Genomic DNA, 22,227 nt, shown 5'->3' with positions numbered 1-22,227 from the left:
TGTGGCCTATGCTCTGCAGCAGTAGAGACATCTTTTGCACACCTAAAGGAAAGTTGTTGTTTGACCTGACACTGGCCTAAGCATCCTTGTGCTGACCTCTTGCATTTCCTGACTAGAATTGTTTTTGCTTGGCCTTCCCCATTGCTGTGTGTGTTGTGAGTAGCAGAGCTAGCCAACAAGCACATGGGAGAGGAGTCATCCTGCAGAACATGGGAAGGTCAGGGCACTGTAAAGGCTGGCAACGCTAGGAGGGAAAAGGCTGCCTATGATGGTCCTTCCTGGGCCAAGGGGAGACTTAAAAATTATTTTTTTTCCTTCTTTTTGTAAAGCAGAATAAAGGAATCACAGAATGGCCTGGGTTGAAAAGGCCCACAATGCTCATCCAGTTCCAACCCCCTGCTATGTGCAGGTCGCCAACCAGCAGCCCAGGCTGCCCAGAGCCACATCCAGCCTGGCCTTGAATGCCTGCAGGGATGGGGCATCCACAGCCTCCTTGGGCAACCTGTTCCAGTGCCTCACCACACTCTGGGGGAAAAACTTCCTCCTCATATCCAACCTAAACCTCCCCTGTCTCAGTTTAAAACCATTCCCCCTTGTCCCATCACTATCCAGCAATGATATTTTAGGATGCTTGGCTACAAGAGCATGTAAATACATGTAAAATAGATTTACAGGGCAAATATTCAGAGATTCTCAGCTTATTAAAAGCTTCAGAATCTGATGCTGGAAACACACCAAAATCACTTGGACAGAACACTGCTGCTGCTCTGGGGCAGGGTGGTAGATACAGAATTCTCATTATGGATAGAGATAAAAATTACCACGAGAGCTTTAACATAAATCCTGAGCAAATGAATTTCAGCTTCCCAGGTCTCACCTGTACTAGGAAGGCTGCATAATAATTTGATTTACCAGAGAAAAAACAGCATTTGTTCTCGTAAGCCGGGAGTGAAACTCTCCTCCCTTGTACCGGTAGAACTCCACCAACATCTCAGGAGCTGCTCATTTAGGATGATGACAGAGGGACATTGGGCAGTCACGGAATACCCAGCTGCTCTGAATTCCTTTTCACAAGAGGCACAACCCACAACTCCAGCTCAGCACCTCCAAAAGCACCGCCACATCCCAAGAGCTGTGAAAGGTTTGGGTTTGTAATCATGTTTGTAGAGATTGAGCCATACAATGATGTTAGCTCAGAGTCATGAGTTTTTGTGATAAACACACTGTGGCTGTTTTGCTGCAAGAGAGACCATCCTGTCTCAGTTCTGGATATGAAAGAGAAGCAAAACTCACATAGAAGCAGAGCTACACAAATGCTGAATGCTAAGTCCCTATAGGAAAGCTGGAACTCCGTGTCTCGTGGACAAGATTTCTGATCAAATAACTGAAAATAACACTTTTAGAACAGAATTTGCATTGATGCATCAAAAGGGAGAGTTTGTTTTTTTTAAAAAAACAGTACACACTGCCCAGAAAATAAGGTAAAGCTCATTTATGTCTCATAAAGCACGATTATCCATAGTTAACCATGAATACAGCTGCACAGCATTACAACTGCTATTCAAAGTTGGAAAGCTTTTAATATTATATATTGCTGCTGCTCAGCCTAAATTGTTTCTTTTTTTTTTTTTTTTTTTTTTTTTGCCTCCTTTAAATGTACACAATATTACAAATTTAATTTTAAGCTGTTTGAATCAGTCTGTAAAAGAGATTTGATTATACCTGAGTGTTCTGGCCCCAGTTTTTCCATATCTCAGTAATCTTGGCGGTAATTGGCTGATTAGCTCCCTCACACTCCATCTCTGCCTCAGTTTCCATGGTAATGTTACAGGAGCTATTATAGATGAGAACTTCATCTCTTTCCACTTTAGGGCTGAAACGAGAAGGGAGGTTAAATGGGGTGTCATCAATCTTAATGAAATGCAATTATTTTTACTCTTATTAATCATTGCAAGCCATTAGCTTGTGGCAACTCCTGGCCACCATTTGTCAAACTTTGCAAATTTCTGTAATTTTGTTTCCATTCTTTTATTGTTTATTTGTTTTTCCCCCCTTTATCTGCACGCGCTTACGATAAAATACATGCATAAATATCTCTCAGTGATGCCTTTCTGCTTCTCCAAACTATCACAAACAGCAGCAAATGCCATTCTAGGACCAAGGAAGATAAGTGCAGACAACAGCAAGGGAATCAGCAGTGCTGGGATCAAAGATGGACTCCTACGTGGAGCAGGGTTTGCTCACGTCCCCCCTCCCCGTCCTACTCACACTTAGCAATAGGGAATGAATAACTTGCGACTCCCTTAGGGCAAGTGGAGAAATTGGAAAAGCCACACAACTGGCTAACTGGTCCCTAATTCCAACTGTGAAAAAATGAGCTCATTTAGGGGTTCCAATTCCTGCTACCCAGCTGATTGCAATGATGCTTTGTTGCTAGCATTGGAACATTAACTTAGTAAATTAATTAAACTTACTTAACAGCCCAGACTAAGCAGATTCGATATATGTGCCAGTTACACTAGCAGACATTTGCTCCAAAGCTTCCCCTTGCACAGGAGGGGAAAGTAATAGAGAAAGTGGTGGGGAAGAGATATTTTTTCTGGGTCTTGCTGCTGACAGCTGCTGACTTTGGTAGCGTTTTGTTACGAGGAGCTATAGGATCTAAGATCCCTCAAAGTGAGGGGAAGGCTTCCCCATTTACTTCTGCAGACTTTGGAACACTTCAGTGCCACTCCTCCCTCCTTCCTTTGCCATCGTGCCTTCTTGTCACCCATCAAATACACAAATACACACCTGGCAACTCATAGGAAGGAGAGCAGAAGCTTCAAATGCCAATTTAGAATCATAGAATGGTTTGGGTTGGAAGAGATCTTAAAGCCAACCCATGGTTCATGAAAAGGGACACCTCCCACAACCCAAGCTGCCCACAGCCCCATCCAGCCTGCCCTTGGGTGCTGCAGGGATGGAACATCCACAGCTCACCCGTTCCAGTGCCTCACCACCCCACGTAAAGACTTTTACTCAACAAAATAGAGGATCAGGTTGGTAGAGTCAGGATTTTCAGGAGTTTCCAGCATCCTGAAAGATCCAACTAACAGCATTTGCTGACACACCGAAGTCATGAGCCAAACTGCTACCTAAGTCAACCCAACAGCCAGAGCTTCCTTGAGAGCACAGCGATCAGGATCATTTGGTGAACCTGAATTTTTAAAGCTGGGCTGGGTATGATGGCTCACTGAGCAAACAAGGAGCTGCTCTAACTGCAGGTAGGGGCCTTTGTTCTGTTGCCCCTTTTTTTTAGGGCAGGAGGAGGTTAATGCGCTAAAGGAAGCAGCCAGAGTCGCAGCAGCAACAGAAAAAAAGAAAAAAAAAGCTTCCTGCAAGTAGCTGAACCTTTTTAACAGTGAATTTTTATTTCTATATTTAAATGAACCTTTCCCTCTGCTGTATCAATAATCAAAAGCCAGCCGTAGGGAACTACACTCGCTTTTGATAGCAACACTTTGAGAACTGCTCTTGTCCTGCGCGATAATTCAATGGACTGGGCTATCTTTCAAGACTGCAGAGTACTTCTTTTTCATGCTACAAGAAAAAGCTGCATCTTTAAATAACCAACTATTTTAAAGGGAGAAGGGGCATGTTTTCGGCTCACACAGCTCAGTTGGCAACTTGACGCTAATTGAAATCAATGGAGAGGAACTCCAAGTGGTAATCATAGAATCACAGAGTCATAGAATGGCCTGGGTTGAAAAGGCCCACAGTGCTCATCCAGTTCCAACCCCCTGCTGTGTGCAGGGTCACCAACCAGCAGACCAGGCTGCCCAGAGCCACATCCAGCCTGGCCTTGAATGCCTGCAGGGATGGGGCATCCACAGCCTCCTTGTAGGCAAAGAGCCAACTCCTTGCTGTCCTTGAAGAAGTGCACCCGTATCTGTGATGCAGGACGATGTTAAGGAACGGCACGGCTTTACAAGAAGGTGCAATTTGTGACAGAGAATCAAGGGAGCCATTCACCCAGCAGCGATGTTAACAGACAGTTGCCCTTTTCTTTTCCTAAGGAATATGCATTTGCCACTAGGTGGGCATAAAGTACAGACTACACTAGAAGAAGCTTTGTTCAAAACACCTAAAACTATTAAGAAAGAACAGGAAAGACCCAATGTGTAGTTAAGTCAGCCATGCTTTCTATGCCTTAATTCCCATGCCACATGAATGTCTGAACTGCTGAACCTTTCTGCAGAACTCATTCATTTGGTTTTTTTATTATTATTCTCACTTACAATTCTTAGTTAGAGCAACCAGCATGCATTATTTCAGGAATTCCCCAAAACGATTCCTTCAATCACTTTCAAACCCTTTGCCACAAACTGCACTTAATATTTGGAAATTGAATGTTTTCCAAAATTAAGTTTGGAAACACAATTTCAAGAGCTCTGAGATAGACCATTTGGTTCACTTCAACTCCCTTCCTCTATTTTTCCCCAAATTTTCAGATCAAGAAACTCATCCTCATCAGCCCTCCTTCTCTGTCCTCTCCCACTGTCAGCAAAACCCACTTTAGAAATGGACTCACCAGAAAAACACATCGATGTGCTGGAAAATTCCTTTTGAGCCCATACTTGAAATTCTACACAAGGTATGAGTGTGAACACAGTAGGAGGGAAATTTAGTGACAACTTAAAAAGGTTTAAGTTTGAAAAAAGCAAAAACAGTAGGTAAAAGGATGATTGATTTGATCTAGAACCTGAAGAGATGTTAAACTCTTTCTGGGACGTAGACAATTAAAAAGGGCAAAAACATTGATAAGAAAAATAATGAAGCAGTTATAAAATGAACTGTGTGACTTTCCATCACATGACAAACCCAGGTTCAGACCTCCCACCCCCTTCACTCCACTGACACCAGGATGAAGCAGCAGAACTGGAGAAATGCAAACCAGGAAAATGAACAAAAAGAACCATCATAATAATTCCCCCAATACAGATTTGTAATCAGTAAAGAGCTGAGCATAATTCTGAAAGCAGTAAGTGAAAGCAGTAATCATGGGCTGCCTCATCACTCTCAAGTCTGAGTTACCTGGTGCCCTTCTACAACAGCATAATTGCAATTGCAGTGGACAAGGCAAGAGCCACTGATGTTATCTATCTCAACTCCAGTAAGGCCTCTGACATGGTACCCCACAACATCCTTCTCTCCAAATTGGAAAGATATGGATTTGATGGGTAGACTGTTTGATGGATGAAGATCTGGCTGTGAGATTGTATCTAAAGAGTGGTGGCCAATGGCTCAACCTCTGGATGGAAATCAGTGATGAGTGAGGAGTCAATACCGGGACTGGTGCTCTCTAACATCATCACTGACATCAGCATAGGGTCGAGTGCACCCTCAGCAGTCTGTGGGTGACACCAAGTTGTGGGGTGCAGTTGACACACCCAAGGGACAGGATGCCATCCAGAGCAACCTAGACAGGCTGAGAAATGGGCACAGGTGAACCTCATGAGGTTCAGCAAATCCAAGTGCAAGGTTTGCACTTGGTCAGGGTCAGGGCAACACCTGCTGTCAGTACAAGCTGGGGGATGTAAGGAATGAGCACAGCCCAGACAGCAAGGACCAGGGGGTACTGGTGGTGGACATGAGCCAGCACTGTGCCCTCATAGCAGTTGTGATGGGACAAGGAGAAATGTTGACAAACTAAAAGAGGGGAGATTTAAACTGGATACAAGGAAGAAGGTTGTTATGATGAGAGTAATTAAGCACCTGCACAGGTTGCTCTGAGAGGCAGTGGTGCCCCATCCCTGCAGACAGCCAAGGTCAGGCTGGATGGGCTGTGAGCACTGATGGAGCTGTGGGTGTCCCTGTTCAGTGCAGGGAGTGGGACAGATGGTCTTGAAAGGGCCCTAACAACTCAAACCATTCTATAATTACCTGCCTTGGAGTTACCCTGCTAATAGCAAAAGGAAAGCAAAGCTCAGCAAGGCAAGGCAAGGCCCCTGAAATTTCTTGTTTTGAAGCTAAATCAATCAGCTTAATTTCAAGTTGCTCCCTCCTATCCCTTAAGTTTCTCTGTTCTTGTGTCCCCTAATACACCCATCCTCTCCATCTCCCAGGATGCTATCAGACACTACCAAGGCACAGTGAGGCTTTGGACACACCAGCTGTCCAGCTGTACATATCCACTGCCTGGCCTGCAGCTTGCTGACAATGTGCAGATTAGGGTAGAATTCTACTTTCCCCTCCCTCAAAAGGAAACTAATTTCTTCCTGCCCAGCTGAGATTTTCTCTAAACTGGCAAGAATTCCATAATTCTTAAGACATCCAATCCTTATGAAACCCAGCTCGAGTTTATCAGAGCTCAAAAGCTGATGGGGTAAAAACGACAGACCGACAGGCAGATGCTATAACTTATTACTGCTGTCCTTGTTCAGTATTCACCAATTCTTCTCACCTCAACACAGGGCATCCAGAAATCCCTTGATGACTCGTAACACTACTGGTGGCATAAGAACCAGATAAGGATGAGGATCAAAACTCTGCAACGCCACTGAAGTAGCTGGACTGCACCAACGATGATCACTCCCCATTGAAACAAAGCATACACAGCACTGCAACGATATTCTAATTCCCTATTTAAGGGCTTAAGTGTCTTTTGCAGAGTGCAATTCATCTATTTATTCCTTACTCCAAGCCTTTCACTCCTGGAAGTACACGCTCTGCAGGTATAGGTCTCTACAGCTCTATCAAAGGCAAAGGTAACAATTCACACTTCCAGGCAACTTGGTCTTGGATTTGCAAAACCCAACCACCCCTTGCTGAGTAAATGTTGCACAGCCTGCTGAATTTTCTCTGCAACTTTTTACTCATGAAACTGCTTGGAGAGAGGAAGGGGAGGGGAAAAAAAAATACAAAGGCTTCTGCTTTTCATAATGCCTAATCTTTTTCCCCATTGGCATCCACCAGATGTTGCTTTGGATCAGAAGATAAATATTAAAACCTAAGAAGGAACAAAGCAGGCTGTTTACGAGATGGATTTTCTGATGTTTCTCAAACCCTTTAAAAAAGCCAGGAGAGGAGGGGAGGGGGGGCGAATAGAAATGCTTTGATAGACACAAGGAATGAATTTCACGACCCAGCAGAGCTCTCTAGCGGTCTCAAGGCTAAATTGCTCTGCTGGCAGCAGCCTAAGAGTTAGGAAACGCATCCTGATGTCAACCCGAGAATTAGGAATTACCTCCTTCTGCAGTCCATCGTTTGGCAGGGGCGGTGAATACCTTCTGGGTAGAACTAACCTGGCAACGAGTCCAGCAATGCGGCTCTGGGAAGGGCTGGTGTCCCCCTGCTGCTGCTGAGCTTGGCTCTGCCCACACAGGTACAGGTAGGACCCGGGTCCTTGCTGGTGGTAGGAGCCCACTATGACTTGGACATCACATTCGATAATGGTGGATCTGTCCTCTTGGCAGCTTGCAGAGGAGTGGGTCAGGCTGCAGAGAAAGGCCAAGGACGCTGCAAAGACAGGAACAGAACGAATCACAGAATGGCTTAAGTTGGAAAAAAGCTTAAACCCCCCCCAGACCCAATCCTGCTAGGGACTTTTTGTTAAAACCCCCATCTGGAACCAACTACACTTCTCCTTGTTGAGGGGTACCAGGGACAGGCGAAGCAGTGCCCAGATGTGGCACCAGGCTGGGACATCTACTGCCTCCCTTCCAAGAATGGGATGAGGGGATCATAGAATCCTAGAGTGGCCTGGGTTGCAAAGGAACACAACGATCACCCTAGTTCCAACCCCTGCTATGTGCAGGTCGCCAACCAGCAGCCCAGGCTGCCCAGAGCCACATCCAGCCTGGCCTTGAATGCCTGCAGGGATGGGGCATCCACAGCCTCCTTGGGCAACCTGTGCCAGTGCCTCACCACCCTCTGTCCAGATACTTCCCAAAACAGGCCCAGCAAGGCAAAACCCTCTGCCAGGGCACATTTGCTGCCCTTCGGTGAAGCTGTGGGATCTCAAGAAGGAGAGCAAAAGAGCTGCCCTTGGGCCAGCCATCCCATCACAGCACCCCAGAGAGGAGGACGTGCTGACCCCGGTGTGATTTGAACACACAGCCTTCTGATCTGGAGTCAGACGCGCTACCATTGCGCCACGAGGTCAGGGACAATCACCCAGAGCAGCCCACGGGTCACTGATGTTAAGCAGATGTTGGCTACATGTGTCACTGCTTCCCCTCGTGCATCCCAGCCTCTGGTTTGATACATCTTTCTGGGGGTGAATTGCTTCCCAGCAGCTCCCTGTTTCATGCAGTGTGCCTGAACGTAAGTCCCCTTGTATGACAAGAATCCACATCTCTGGGATTGAAAGATCTGAAATCCAGACGCAGATTTAGTGACTGTTGTACAGCCTGGAGGGCTTCTGGGGCACTTGGGTGAATGGGGGGACCAGTTTAGCACCATGGGTATGCTAAGAGGTGTGATGGGAGCGGCTGCTTTGCTTTGAAATGGATTTAAGGAAAAAGATGTGAACAGAAATTAAGTTTTCCTATTGCCAAATCTAGAAGGGAAAAAAAAAACCAAAACCCCACAAAAAACCTTCAAAAATATGAACCATTATTTGGAATAATAAGAAAAAGATTGCCTGCATCTTCACAAAATTTGCACTTGTAGTTCTCGCAACCAAAAAAGACCCCTTCCTCAAAGATCTCAGGAACAAGAGACAGAGCTAACAGGCAGAGAATCCTAAAGGAGTGGTGGTATCATGCCTATATTGCTACTTTTATTGTCCAGGAACTATGCCTAGAGGCACCTGAGCATTCTATAAGACTGCTAAGTCTAAGTCTATAAGTTCCCAAAGAAGCCTCATGCTTTCTTGAAGGCCTGGCTGCCATTGCCAGGTGTCTTTCAAACAGTCCTACCTGCACCTGTGTTTTAGCAAATGACTATCAGACTATCTGAAGGACTAAATGCTGCAAATAACTCGCCTTTGCAACATTTTTATCTGCGGTAAAACAAACTCATTAAAGGAATTCCTTTTCATTCTGTAAGAGGGTAAGGCTCGTTCTGCCTTACTAGCGGTACGAAAGGCTGTGACACAACCAGATGTGGTCATGGAGATGATACAACTGGATTTGATGTCTAACCAACAACAGCAATAATAAAGGACATACACTCCTTAAACACACCTAGAACAACCTAGAAAGGGACTTCATTTCCATACACCACTGCTTCCGTCCATTGGATGTTGATACCACTACTTGTGTCCATTTCTCATCCCTTCCTTGAGGATTTACGAGGTTCTGATATTTCCATATTACCCTTCCCAATTAGGAAGAAGTCTTCCTCTGACCACTAAATGCAAATAACTCTTGGTAGCAGAAAGCTGCCATTCTCTCCTGCAACAAGAGAAATAAATAAATACCAATTCAAGATGGTAACACACTTAGCATATCCTGGAAGTGCATACTCTACTCATTCCAGGATGCCTCTCCCTGCTTAATTCGTAAGTGTCTGAATCCCAGAATAAAGCTTCTTTATGCTTTATCTATCCTGTAAATACAGAACCCACTGATCACATGTTACACAATCCCATCACCAAGATTAATGCATTCATCCCATCAGAGCATCTCTTCTGAGGTCAGACATAATGGCAGCCAAAACTCTGCGTGTCAGGGATGGGTTAAGGACCGGCTGCCCCCAGCCCTCTCTTTGAAGGATGCTCTGGCTTAAGCCAGGATCCTGGGCTGTTCAGCACCAGGGCTTTGTTCTGGGTCGCAGCTTAATAACAACTGTTGGACATGTGATGAGGCTAAACCCTACAGGAGATCCAAGGGCAGCTGCAGATTGATTGAACAACTGCCCAAAGAGTCCCGGTGCCAAACCACACATCTATGCACCGCTCTCATAGCTGGCAGCAGAGCGCAACGTTAACTTCCACTCAGCAGAGAGAAAAAGCAGGTTACGAATGAAAGAAATAAAAATTGAAAATAAAGGCAAAAGGAAAGGGAGAGGAAAAAGAGAGACCTTCTAAGGTCATCAAGTCCAGCCTCTCCCTATGAAGAATTGCTCCCTACGAGACATTCATTTTGCACAGCCGGGTTTCAGAAGTCCCAAGAGGTGACTTGGCAAGCATCTATTCCACTGCCTGATAGATCTCACTGTCAGAACACTCTTGCCATGTAATCAATATGCTTCCCCCACCCTCCCGCCCCTCCTTCTTAATTTCATTTCCAGATTTGAAGGGCAGAAGGCACCATTTGGACGCTTTGGTTTGATATCTTCAATAAACGTGAGAGACCCTTGCGTCTACTCACATTTCAATTGCAACAGTACTTCCTCTTCGGGTCCTCTGCACCTGTATGTGCAAATCTCCCCATTTCCCTCATTATATTCCCTGTGGTCCTACTCAATGGATCCCCTTGGTACACTTCATTGCTGCATCCAAAGCTACTTCCCCTCATTCCTTCTGCTCCAAACAAGGAGCTCCAATAGGCCACGTCTCTCTTCCTTTTTAACCAGCCTCATTTCATTCATTCCTAGTTTTTAATCTAAACCATCTTCTCTAAGCACCCACTTCTACCAATGTGACATGACTAATGGCAGGTCAGAGATTTGCTCACAAGGATCCTACATAAAAAAGCCTGGGCTTGCATTCTTACTTCTTGTGCTCTGAATGAAGCACACTGAAGTACTTCCTGCGCCCAGGTTGTACCAATGGTCAACCCAAAAACTCTCTGCAAGCCCTTTTCTTAAGGGAAGACCCCATGAGGCAGATTCATGGATGACCAGTGGTTCCTCACACCTTAGAAAAACATCTGTTTAATGGGAAAAAAAAGTCCCATTGCCCATCTGCAGAGGGTTTGACCATATAAGAAAGCCAGATGGACCAGCTAAGGACTCCCACATGAACATATCTCATTGTGGACAGGTTGAACACAACACAGCCCACCACTAAGAAGGGAAGAGAGCTTCCCTGACATCCCCAAGCTATGCAGGGAAGGCATTTCCACTTCATGATGTGTTCCAACAGGAGAAACACAGCTCGAGTTCTCATTTAGCATCCCCTGGGCTAAGTGAAGAGCTGGGAAATGGCAACTGAGCTTCACACCTGGCTGCAGCAGCCCCTGCACTGAAGGGGCCTTATAAGCCCAGGACCACTCCCTGTGCTCCTCTTCATGGCTCCCATCCATAGAATCCCTTTGCCACCTCTTTCACATGGAGGAAGCTACAAAAGAAAGGATGTGAGAGCTGCAAGTGGCAAACTCCTCCATGCACATGGCAGCAGGTAAAGAATGTGATGAGACTGCACGTAATACCCTAAATTGTGGGGGATGTAAGACACAAAATATTAGGGGGAAGGTAGCCTGGAAAGCAACACTAATGTTGTACATAAATGCGCAGCCACATGCACACAGGCTACATACACGTCTCAGTGACTGCAAATAGCCTAGTGAACCCACAAAGGACTTTTTTTAACTGGGAGAAAAAATCCTGTAAATGCATCGACACACATTACAGAAAACAATTTGGTAACTCAGCTGCTGAGATGAGTAAAGTGCAAAAACCACAGCAGGTGACAGAGGGGGGGGGGTGACTTCTAAGTGGACCGAAACATGTGTCCCTTTGCTTGGGGAGGTATCACTCCTTTTGCATCTTCTCATCCAAAAACCTCAGCCAGCAAGTGGGCAGCAATCAGCATTCACTTGCTGACATCTTGTGTTGGGAAAAAGAACTGCAGAGCTGCCTGTAAGATGGATTTCCCCAGGCTCCCCCCTCTGCCACCTCATCCCCCAGTGAATTTTGAACACAGTTATTAATGCTTTTACAGTTAGGATCAGTTTGACTATATTTTGGTTCTGCTGTTCTTCCTGCAATGACTAAAATGCCTTGTTTTATATGCTGGGTTTTTTTTATATTGTTCAGTTTTGTTTTTTTTCATGCTGTTTGCACTCCAGCTTATGAACTATACACGGATCCCTGTTGATTGTCTGAGCTTTGGTTTGGGATTCTCCACACCTTAACATCTTTTTCTTTTTTTTCTTTCTTTTTTAATGTATAATGGTATTCCCCATGGATCAGCAAAGTAAACAATTCTGAAAGACAAGAGAAACTTCTGGATTTCATAATAACTGAGGGTGACACGGTGGTGATGCACTGACAGTTGGACTAGATTATCTTAGTGGTCTTTTCCAACCTTAACCATTCAGTGATTCTATAAAAGAGATTTTAGGACACCTCTCACCCCAACCCCTGCCCACAGCAATGCTGAATTTCACGTTGTTCACATTAGTTTCTCAGCAGCTGGTCAAGTCAACTTGTGACTGTTCCCAAGGATGGAGTCTTCACGCCTTTGAGGAGAACCTTGGCAATCTAACCTCATGGAAACCTTCAAAGCCACTTTTCTTCCAGGTCCCCAGATGAGATCTCTGGTCATTTGGACAGCCACGGAATCACAAGGATTTCTGTAGATCTCCAGATTTTCCTCCCAGCATCAAATCTATGGAGCTGCAAAGATCTGTTCCACCACTACTGCAATGCTGCAGCACCAAGGTAGTCACTCTATACATGGTGCTTAGGGAATTGAATACATAGAAGCACAGGATCATAGAATATCCCAAGTTGGAAAGGACCCATGAGGATCGTTGAGTCCAACTCCAGCCTCCAGATAGCACCACTCAAAAATCAGAGTTTATATATCATGATGGGATTTAAAAATCTTAAATACTGCCTCTTGCCAGCATTAGGAGCTTAGTAACGTGCTGCCAGAGTGAGGAAATACATCTTGTTCAAGCATGTGCCCGTTTGGAAGAGTTTTCTCCAAAACTGAGGCAGTTATTTCTCTTTGAGAGAGACAGAACTGGCAGCATTCCCTACTGTGCTGCTTCTCTCCTGTTAAATAGGATGATCTACCTGAAGGATGATCTCATATTGCTCTCAAGGAATTCAAATCCTCAACTCCGGCTTTCCAAAGGTATGAATTGGCCATAGCGTATCATTCACACTTCCAGACATTCACCTTGTTCCACTAAACTCATACCCCACTGAAGCTGTCCAGTCATACAGCCAAAAGCCACAGAAAAGACATTTAAAGTAGCTTGAACCATAGAGAGGCTTGGGTTGGAAGGGACCTCAAGGATCATCAAGTTCCAACCCTTTTGGTTCTGGGCCATAAAGAACTGCTGTCACTTCACACCTCACACACAGCCATGAAGCATGTGTGGCAGCTCGGGCCACAAATGGATCCAAAGCCCATGGCCACAGATGCAAAAACATCCCTAACACCAACAGACTTTAGAACAAACTCAAAAAAACAGAAGCTTATGTTGGTTCCTCTCTTCTCTCCAGAGCTGATTCTACTTTCTTTTCCCACAGGACAACGTACACTGCAACCACACTCCCTTTTGGGTCAAAATATGGTTTTAGGGAGTATTTTTAACACAAAGCCAGATTTTGTGTCTTAGCTGACCTTGTAAGCGTGGTGCAAGGCAGCTAAGGCTCGTTGTCGTTGCATTGCCCAACATTTCACAGGGGCTGCCACAGATGGTGACCAAAGTCTGCCCTGGGGAAAATCCAGTTCCATGCAGGTGAACCACTCCTCCATTCAAGCCACCTTGGAGAAGAACAGAAAACGAGATGTAAGACATAGCCCAGTAGCTAGCAATCAACAGGAACAGTTCTCAATCAAAACTTTTGCTGTCATGCAAAAAAAAGTAAAAATAATCACATCCATCACCACCAATAATCCATCACACAGCACCTCTTGGAGGAAGAACCATTTGTGACTCACCCCAGTTGCAACGCACAGCTGTCACCATCAGCTGAGAGATGAAGGTCAGGTTGGAGGAAGCCCAGCCTTTGGGGACATGCAGGCCCACCACAGGGTATTCACCAGCAGGGAGCAGAGGAGGAGAGCACTGCAGCTCTGAGTGAGTGATGGTGACACCCCTACAAGCAGAGTCTCCAACAAATACATGGATGGCGTCCATCTCCATGACCTGTGACATATTTATTGTTAATAGGAGGCCAGTCACAACAAATGAAAGGAAAGCTGGTGTAGACTCCTCACTGTACCTAATTTCTCCAATATCATAGGAGATGCCATCTACTGTCAGCCTCAGTGCCCTAGCGCCATTGCCTGGGGGCACCGTGCACTGGATGGCTATACAGGTGACATTGAGGATGAGGCATGGTTGCTGACCAATGAGAACAGATGTCCTGCTCTTTCCTTTCAGTGCTGCACCTGCAAAAGTGAGCAGGCCTCCACCATTGGTACTGAAGTTTTGGGGGTAAAACTGGTGGACTTGAGGCGTGATGGTGAGAACACTGGATGTATTTCTGAAGCAAGCTTGCCCACTTCTTCTGTTGGATACAGAGATGTTATGCTCCCCTGGGGCAATGCAGTCCATCTGGCACCTGATGCTGGTCTCATTCCAGAAAGTGACCTTGCAGACAGCCTGGTCATTCACGTGCACCACAGGGCTGTCACCTGGCCGCGCCAATCTCTGCCCTCTGATGGTCACATCGGTGTACATCCCACTGGTCTCCCAGGTCACCGCATCTACAAGGGGAGTTGACTGCTCATGAAGGTGGAGCACACAATCCCCAAGGCAGACACTGCTGATTCCATTGACAGTCACTGTGACATTAAGAGCCCAAGACACCTCAGCCCACCACTGGTAAGGCAAAAGGTGTGTCCCTGAAAGGACCATGCACTTAATGCTATTGTTGTCAGAGCTCTGGAGCTCACAGGAATAATTACCATCCAGGCTGACCTGTCCCAGCTCTCTTCTGGATCTTAAAGCAATCCCTGATATAGTAAGTAACATCCCACCACAAACAGACCCTTCTGATGGGAATATGGAGGTTATCCGTGGAGTTACTGTGATGGTCTGCAGCCTTGCTGTCACGTGAGAATATCCAAGCTGTCTCTGGATAACCTGGATAGGGTAAATCCCAGGTTCCAGGTTGCTCAGTGGTAAAGAGCATTCATAAAACATTGCAGACTCATTGCCACGTTGCAGCTCAAGCTCACACTCGCTGTCTCCCAGCTTAGCCACAGATCCAGTGATGTTTACCCCCTGGATGCTCAAGAACAGGCTACTCTCCAAAATTTCCAGTTCAACTGTGGTAACCAGAGGTGTCAAACCTCTTTGGTAATTAAAGGTGATGCTTTTTGCAACAGGAACGTTTTGAAATGAGCTATTGCTAATGAGTATATTTACTCTGACAGGGACATCTTGAGAAACTTCATTAGAGAAATTAGCAGCTGGCGGGGTCAGACACCAAATGGTCTCTTCTGCCAAGCGGGTAACCAGACAGGTTTGTTCATTTACTGAAACGGAAACCAGGGACCGATTTTGGCTAAAGCCCAGCCCTGAGATTGTGAGCAGTGTTCCACCTTAGGAGAGAAAAAAACAAAAAACAAAAAAAAGAATATTATGTGCAAGAAGGGAATGAATGACTGTTTGTGAACTGTCTGTGTGCTGAGGATAAGAACAGCACTCAAGTAGCAATCTGGGTTTTTTAGGAAGTGATGAGAAAGATGCAAAACCTTCAGCATTCCCAAGTTAATTCCACACTTCTAAGCCCATAGCAGCCTCACAAAGCCAGCTGAAACATCTCCCCATCTCCGTTTAGTTAGCCTCTCAGTGCCCTGCCTGCTTAAGCCCTTCACAAAACTGCAGCCAAGAGTTAATCAGTGGTTACCTTCCAATGTACCCCCTAAAAATGAAAAGAAGGGTGCAATACTTTTTTTCTTAACGCAGTTAACTCTTCAGAAGTAGCAGCCCTTGCCCTCTAAGCTCTAACTAATCTCTTTTCTTTAAAGACTGGGAATGGAATCTGGGGAGGACCTGAAGTCACCTCACAGAAATTTCTGTCTTCTCTACACGAGCTCCAAAGGGTCCATGTAATATTCACCAAATGGATTCAACTCTCCTCCACCCCACAGGCAAACGACAAAATAGGATAACCCAAAATCTGTGCTTCGAGATCTCGAGTGAAATTTTTGTGTTTACTTCAGTGATAATTTGCTCTGAAACACAGTTAAATAATTTCCAGTGTTAAAGTATGGAATAGGATTAATCAATATTTCATTTTTGACTAAAGTTAACACTGAAAAAGGCTTTTTTGTGTGTTCAAGTTCAGGAAAATAGGTATCTCTTTTGGGACAGATTGAAAAGAGTGCTTGCTTGAAACCAGGATTGCGCCCTACCATCCACTTAACTTCCATGCATAAAGTCATGAAAGATGGAGGCATAATGACTGAAAGATACAGCATGCATGAGTCAGGAGTGGGTGTGCTTTGTTTCCCCAAAGGGAACATACAAAGACTTGGGGAAATCAAACCCAAAGCACAGGGACCCCTGAGCCAGCCAACCAGATCGAGGGATGCTCGCTGAAATCCCACGTTCCCAGGCTGCTGCAGTCTGATGTCTGCATAATAAAGAGTCGCAGATTTAAGACATCCTCATTTAAACTGATGTGAAACGGGATGCCCTTTCCAGCCCTGCAGGGAAACTGTGCCCTTGATCCCTTTAACCTCCGTAAGTGGCTGCAGATGTACTGCCTTTATTTACCCAGGAAAGAGCCGCAACACGGCTCGATGCTGAAGACCTCCGAGATGTAGTGCATTAATGGCTCAACCCTGCAAAACAAGCAACACAGAAGGTTTGGGGGTTTTTGCTTTCTTTCTGGAACATCTTTGATTTCTTAAACTGGAAGAGGGCAGTTTTAGACTAGATATTAGCAAGAAACCAATTACTGTGAGGGTGGTGAGACACTGGAACCAGTTGCCCAGTGAAGCTGTGGATGCCCGCTCCCTGGAAGCCAGGCTGAATGGGGCTGTGAGCAACCTGCTCCAGACGGAGGTGTCCCTGCCAATAGCATGGGGGTTAGAACTGGGTGATCTCTTCCAACCCAAAGCATTTTATGATTCTATTATGAATATTGTCTCATGGCAACCTGTGGGCCAAGCGCAGTCCATACAGCACAGTGAACTGCCTATCAGAACCAACAAGAACGTGGAGGTTTCTGCTAAACAGATCCCAGCATAGCCATGTCAATGGATGCAAGAGCTCCAAAGATCCCAGCTGCCTTTCTTTCCCTGCTCCTCCCTTGGGAAGTAGACCAAGGAAAAACCAGGTATAACCTCCAAAAAGGCACTCAGACAGGGGTGTAGCTTTGCTTTCCCTCTTCAAATGAACCCTAAGATACCAAACAGGATGGAGAAGAAAATTTATATCTTAAGGGAAGTGGGCACATTCACACACCTGTTTGAAGCAATAGCAACGCCATTGATGATAACAGAAACGTTGTACCATCCCACAGCCAAGGCTGGAAGCGTCACATTAAGACCACTGTCCATCTGCATCTGGATCTGTGCCCACACACCCCCAATTTGGACCTTGATATCTGACCCTCGGTAGTTCTCAAATGAGGATATTCCAATCTGAAGCTCCTGACCCCCTGCAAGTGGGAGAAATGATGAAATTATTTCAGTAGCAATGGTTATTTTAGCACATAAAACCATTAGGTGCAGTCATGTCCATTAGCCAAAACCCAGAAACTGGAAGACTGCAGTCTTTGTGTTCTATTAATTCCTTTGCTTTCTCAATAAGATCATCAGATATTAATAGTGTGAACTTGGCTATATTCACCTAAAGCCTAAACATCTATTGATAGATATTTAAGGTAAGATCCATGCCCTCAATACAGATATCCTAAACATACACACCTTGCTAGAGCCAAATCCAGACTTTCTGCAGCTCATAGACTGGAGCTGAGTGAGGGATTGTTCCAAAATCCCTGCAAAGATTCAGACCACTCTTTTCAGCACTGTGAGAGTATCTAAACTTCAATGGAATCTCCTACAACTAACTGAAAATTTCCTTAGGGGCCTAAAATCAGATGTCCGTGCACGCTCCATAGCACCTTGTTTGCAGGAAACAGGTCAGTCTCCCCAGTTTAAGATCTGTTGTGAGATGAATTATACTGAAGATAGAGGTCATTTTGCCTTGCGTTTTCTGTAGTAACAGAAAAGGACAAGGACTGTGGGGAAGGGAATTTCGTAATACAAATTCCACCTGAAATAGCTTAAAAATTTAGGCTGGCATGTATCAGTCCAAATAAAAGCTCTGAGATAGCTTTCTCATCAGTGAGGAGAAACAGAGTCTTTGTGGCATAGTTCACCTTCTTTTAAGGAAGATTTCCAAAGGAGCAGTAGTGAATCCTACCACAAAACTGCCAATTTCTCCTCACCAACCACATAACGAGCACAGGCTCGTTAGAAATGTGTTTAGCAGATGAATCACATCCCTTTCTCACCTCTGAAAGACATGGATTCAACTCCACAGAAGCAAGCACACACAGGACAGAAGGGGTCTTCCAGCCCAACTCCCTACCATCACAGACAATCCTGAATTCAGACAGAAGATGCTAAAATCCCCTTACCATGCACACGAGCAGGTAGCCTGACATGCTCATCTATACACAGAATATCTACCCAGGGTCAGCTCTCCCAGAGCAGCCCCATTTTCACCCATTCCTCTTCCTCCCTGAGCTCACTTGACATAAGAAGTTGACCATGCCACATGTCACACCGTTATCCCAGCCACACAGGGATGGATAAGCTGCTTTATTAAGACAAAGGGAGAGCATAAAAAGAACTTTTGTAGGTTAATTCATCCTAAAGCTTCAGATCCGAGTAGCAATTTTGACTACCAAGCACAGACTGAGACGACTTGGCTCTAACACAGCCTCCCAAGCAGGCACGATCACTGCAGCCTCAGAGAATCCTCTCCTTTCCACAAAGCAGGAGAAAAGCTCCTCTGAGAAGTCGTGGAAAGCAGTGCTCTTCCATTCAGCATGCAGAGAGTCAAAGTTTGAAGCCTGTGAAGCTGAATATATTAATAACATGAACTCTTTGGACTCTTGGTCAATTGTCAGCTTAATCCTAGATGCCTGGAAGGCATCGGTGTAATTTATTTATTCTTTTTATTATAGAGGAGGAAAATTATATTAAAAGCTGAAGCTGTGGAGGTTCTGAATAGAAGATTGAACTGAGTCCCAGCATCGTTCAGGAGACACTATAACATTAAGGAGTTCCTTGCACCTGGGCTGCCCACGGCTAGAACAATCTCCCCTTGGTGCTATCGTATCTGAATAATATTCAGATGATAAAGGACGTTTTCTCTTACTTATGCATTCTGGAGTAATAGGAAATGACAAGGGCATTGGGGAAAGGGATAGAAATGTCAGGTGTGCAGCAGGCACTGCGTCTTGTTGCCATCACAGCTGTCTCGCCCCCTGCATCCATGCCAACTCTCTGAGCTGGAAGGAGCTTTGTTAAGATATGCATTAAGAAATTGGAAAAAGAAACTTCAGAGTGTATCCTTGTAGGAATGGAAGTGGGACACATTTTAAAAAACAAAAACAAAAAACAAACAAGAATATTTCTGTTCTCTTCTTAGTTTCCTAGAGGGAGGTATCCTTGCCTATAGCAGAGAATTGGAACTAGATGATCTTGAAAGTCCCTTCCAATCCAAACCATCCTATGGCTCTTACTGTTTTTCCTACAGAGGGAGAGGAGAGAACAGCTGAGGTCAGGTTGGGTTCTTCAGCGTCACGCTCTTAGAAACCAGGCCTGGATGTCCCTGAGTCCCAGACCACAGACTTGCCTCAGCCAGCACAAAGAAGGAAGACCATGGCCAAACTCCTGCTCATTTCTCTTTTGACAGCACTGAGAATCAAACCCTAGATTGCAGTACGCCTCCCTGGATGGGCAAAGTACAAAAAAGATTGGTCTGTGTATGATTGATGTATAATATTAGAATAGTAGGATCCCACATCTCTAGCCCTGCTGTGGTGGGAAGCCTACTGCTCAATCCATTGGTAATAAAACAGGTTCTGCCTGACAGGAAACTTTGCAGTGTCTACAGAAGCTGTGAAAGAAATAAAGAAACAGCTTCAAATCACAGAATTGTAGGGGTTGGAAGGGACCTCTAGAGATCATCAAGTCCAACCCCCAGGTGCCAACAGGAAAATAGAGTTTCCATTTCCTAACTCAGTGTTTTTTTTCTTGTTAACCAGTGCTGTGCTAATTGTCAGGGCACAGAAAGCTAAATACACCTACAAAAAGCCCTGGAAGAAGGCAAAAGGATCTCAGTTTGGGGGATGCTTGGTCAAAGATCATTTCAGTCAACCCTAAAGGTGGCAGCTGAGCTGGTGATGGTTTGTGTCTTAAAGAGAGTATTTAAATCTAGTAATCAGCACCTCTGTCTTGTTGCTGTCATTTTAAACTCAATTTGAAGCTAGTAAACAAGAGTCTATGGAACGAGTCAGGAAGAAAGAGGCATCACCCTCTGACTACAGGCCCACTTGTTAGGGTCCTGGAGAAGTACATTCTCTAGCACCCATTTATCTAGCCATTGCTGAACCTGCTACCAAGAACAGATGAGTGGGGCCATTCCAGAGCAAAGCCAGAGAAATATAACTTTGGAAGAGCATCATAGCACACTTAGCACTGAGGATGTGACGCATATTGGACTAAGGCAAGCAACTCATTATCCCAGGCTGGATGGGGCTCTGAGCACCTGTTGGAGCTGTAGGTATCCCTACAGGGAGTGGAACCAGATGGCCTATAAGGGTCTCTTCCAACACTTGTGATTCTATAGTCTTATGTAAGCTAGAGAAAAAATACAAAGCAGGCAGGAGTGACCAGAACTTGCAGGGGATATATGGGCAACAAGTTAGAAGAAACCAACAGGGAAGAGCTTAGTACCACTAAACTCCCTAGACCTCAATCGCCTCCATCCAGCCAGCACTGGCAATAACAACAGGGCTGCAGATGATGCCTGACACATCTATAAACACTTTTCACCTGCTAAGCCACTTCTGTTTCTGCTCAGTGATACAATTGCAGGGTTTAAGGAAGGGTCATACTGGAACAAGTTGGTGAATGTTGTTGATTGGTACCCAGAAACTAGTGTCACATGGACAGCAGCATCTTCTGCCCCCTGGAAACAGAAGCAAAGAAAGCATCAGAAAAAAGACTGAACCAATAAAAGAGAAATAATTATTTCCTAGGTTCACGTATCTCCCACACCCAGTAAGTCAGGCACATGGTGTTCCCAAATTTGTATATGCATTAGACTTGCAATCTGTTGGTGTTTCTGACCGCTCCACTCGGTTTCATAAATCAAACACTGTTGTTAATTAGGCTGGTCTAAACTGTAGGTGGAGTCTGGGCTCAAATGTCCCACAGCCAGGACTTGGCTGATGGACTACCATCTGCTTAGGCCAGGGCTATGTAAAAGGCTTGTAGGCTATCACTTAACTGACTGTATCCCAAAAATATGTGGTTTCTTACCCGGGAGGGAACTTTACATTCAATTTGTGTTGAACTTCTGGTATCCTCCAAAACTGGGCAAGGCTGAGATCCAAACAACACCAGGTCTACCCCTTCCAGACCAGTCCCCCTGAGAGCCACTCTCAGTCCTCCTACAAAACCAATTATTTTTAATTACATGAAAGATGTGGAATAGTCTCCTTATCATGCAGAAGATCCTTAATTACTAGATGACTACAGAAGGGAGTCTGATCTGGGGATGATCATCTTCCACCTTGCTTTGCCCTAAGTTGCCTCTTTCACCCATGATCCTTCTTCTCTGTTATTCACCCTTCCTGTCTATTACTTGAATTCTGGTCCACGATACACAAGAGAACTGTTTATTTCTCAGTTTGTCTTTTAATGACATACTTATTTAAGCCAGCAAGGTCTGGTCTGTGATCTCACACCCAGCCCAAGAATGAAATCAGAAAGAAAGGAAGGAGCACTAAGAACAAAAAATGAGCTTGACACAGCAGGTGCTTTCACAGTTCAAAAAGCTGCCAAGCACCCTGCTGCCAGAAAAGCCTCAAGCGTGAGATTAGGAAATTTCACATAGATGGGAACTTGGCAGAGCTTGGGACTTTGCAGAGTTGTGAGGAAAGTTAGAGGGCTCTCTAAACCGTCAGAGAAATCTGGAAGTATCTCCTAGGATTTCCCTAACTGGAAGCAGAGCTGGTAAACAGCAATCAGGTACTCTGGCAGGAAGCTCCTTCCATTCAGAGGCCTGGAGCAGCTCCTATGAGGAAAGGTTGAAGGAACTGGGCTTGTTTAGCTTGGAGTAGAGAAGGCTGTGGGGAGACCTCATGGTGGCCTTCCAGTGCTTGAAGGGAGCGTATGAACAGGAGGGGGAACGG

General features: G+C 45.2%; 1 protein-coding gene across 1 annotated transcript in view; it reads right to left on the bottom strand.

Annotated features, from left to right (window-relative positions):
- The window catches only part of PKHD1 (PKHD1 ciliary IPT domain containing fibrocystin/polyductin), a gene marked incomplete at both ends in the record, with an annotated part of 221,724 nt that overhangs the window by 165,090 nt on the left and 34,407 nt on the right, over positions 1–22,227 (bottom strand). The window contains 8 exons of the mRNA XM_079532472.1: positions 1,723–1,873; positions 7,287–7,500; positions 13,451–13,594; positions 13,772–15,382; positions 16,563–16,630; positions 17,256–17,451; positions 20,864–20,999; positions 21,353–21,483. Of these exons, the coding sequence (XP_079388598.1) occupies positions 1,723–1,873; positions 7,287–7,500; positions 13,451–13,594; positions 13,772–15,382; positions 16,563–16,630; positions 17,256–17,451; positions 20,864–20,999; positions 21,353–21,483 (2,651 nt within the window). The remainder of the gene's footprint in view (positions 1–1,722; positions 1,874–7,286; positions 7,501–13,450; positions 13,595–13,771; positions 15,383–16,562; positions 16,631–17,255; positions 17,452–20,863; positions 21,000–21,352; positions 21,484–22,227) is intronic.

Source organism: Tetrao urogallus (assembly GCF_951394365.1).
Source record: "Tetrao urogallus genome assembly, chromosome: 2".
NCBI classification, from domain to species: domain Eukaryota; kingdom Metazoa; phylum Chordata; class Aves; order Galliformes; family Phasianidae; genus Tetrao; species Tetrao urogallus.
This window is presented reverse-complemented; position numbering and strand designations above follow the sequence as displayed.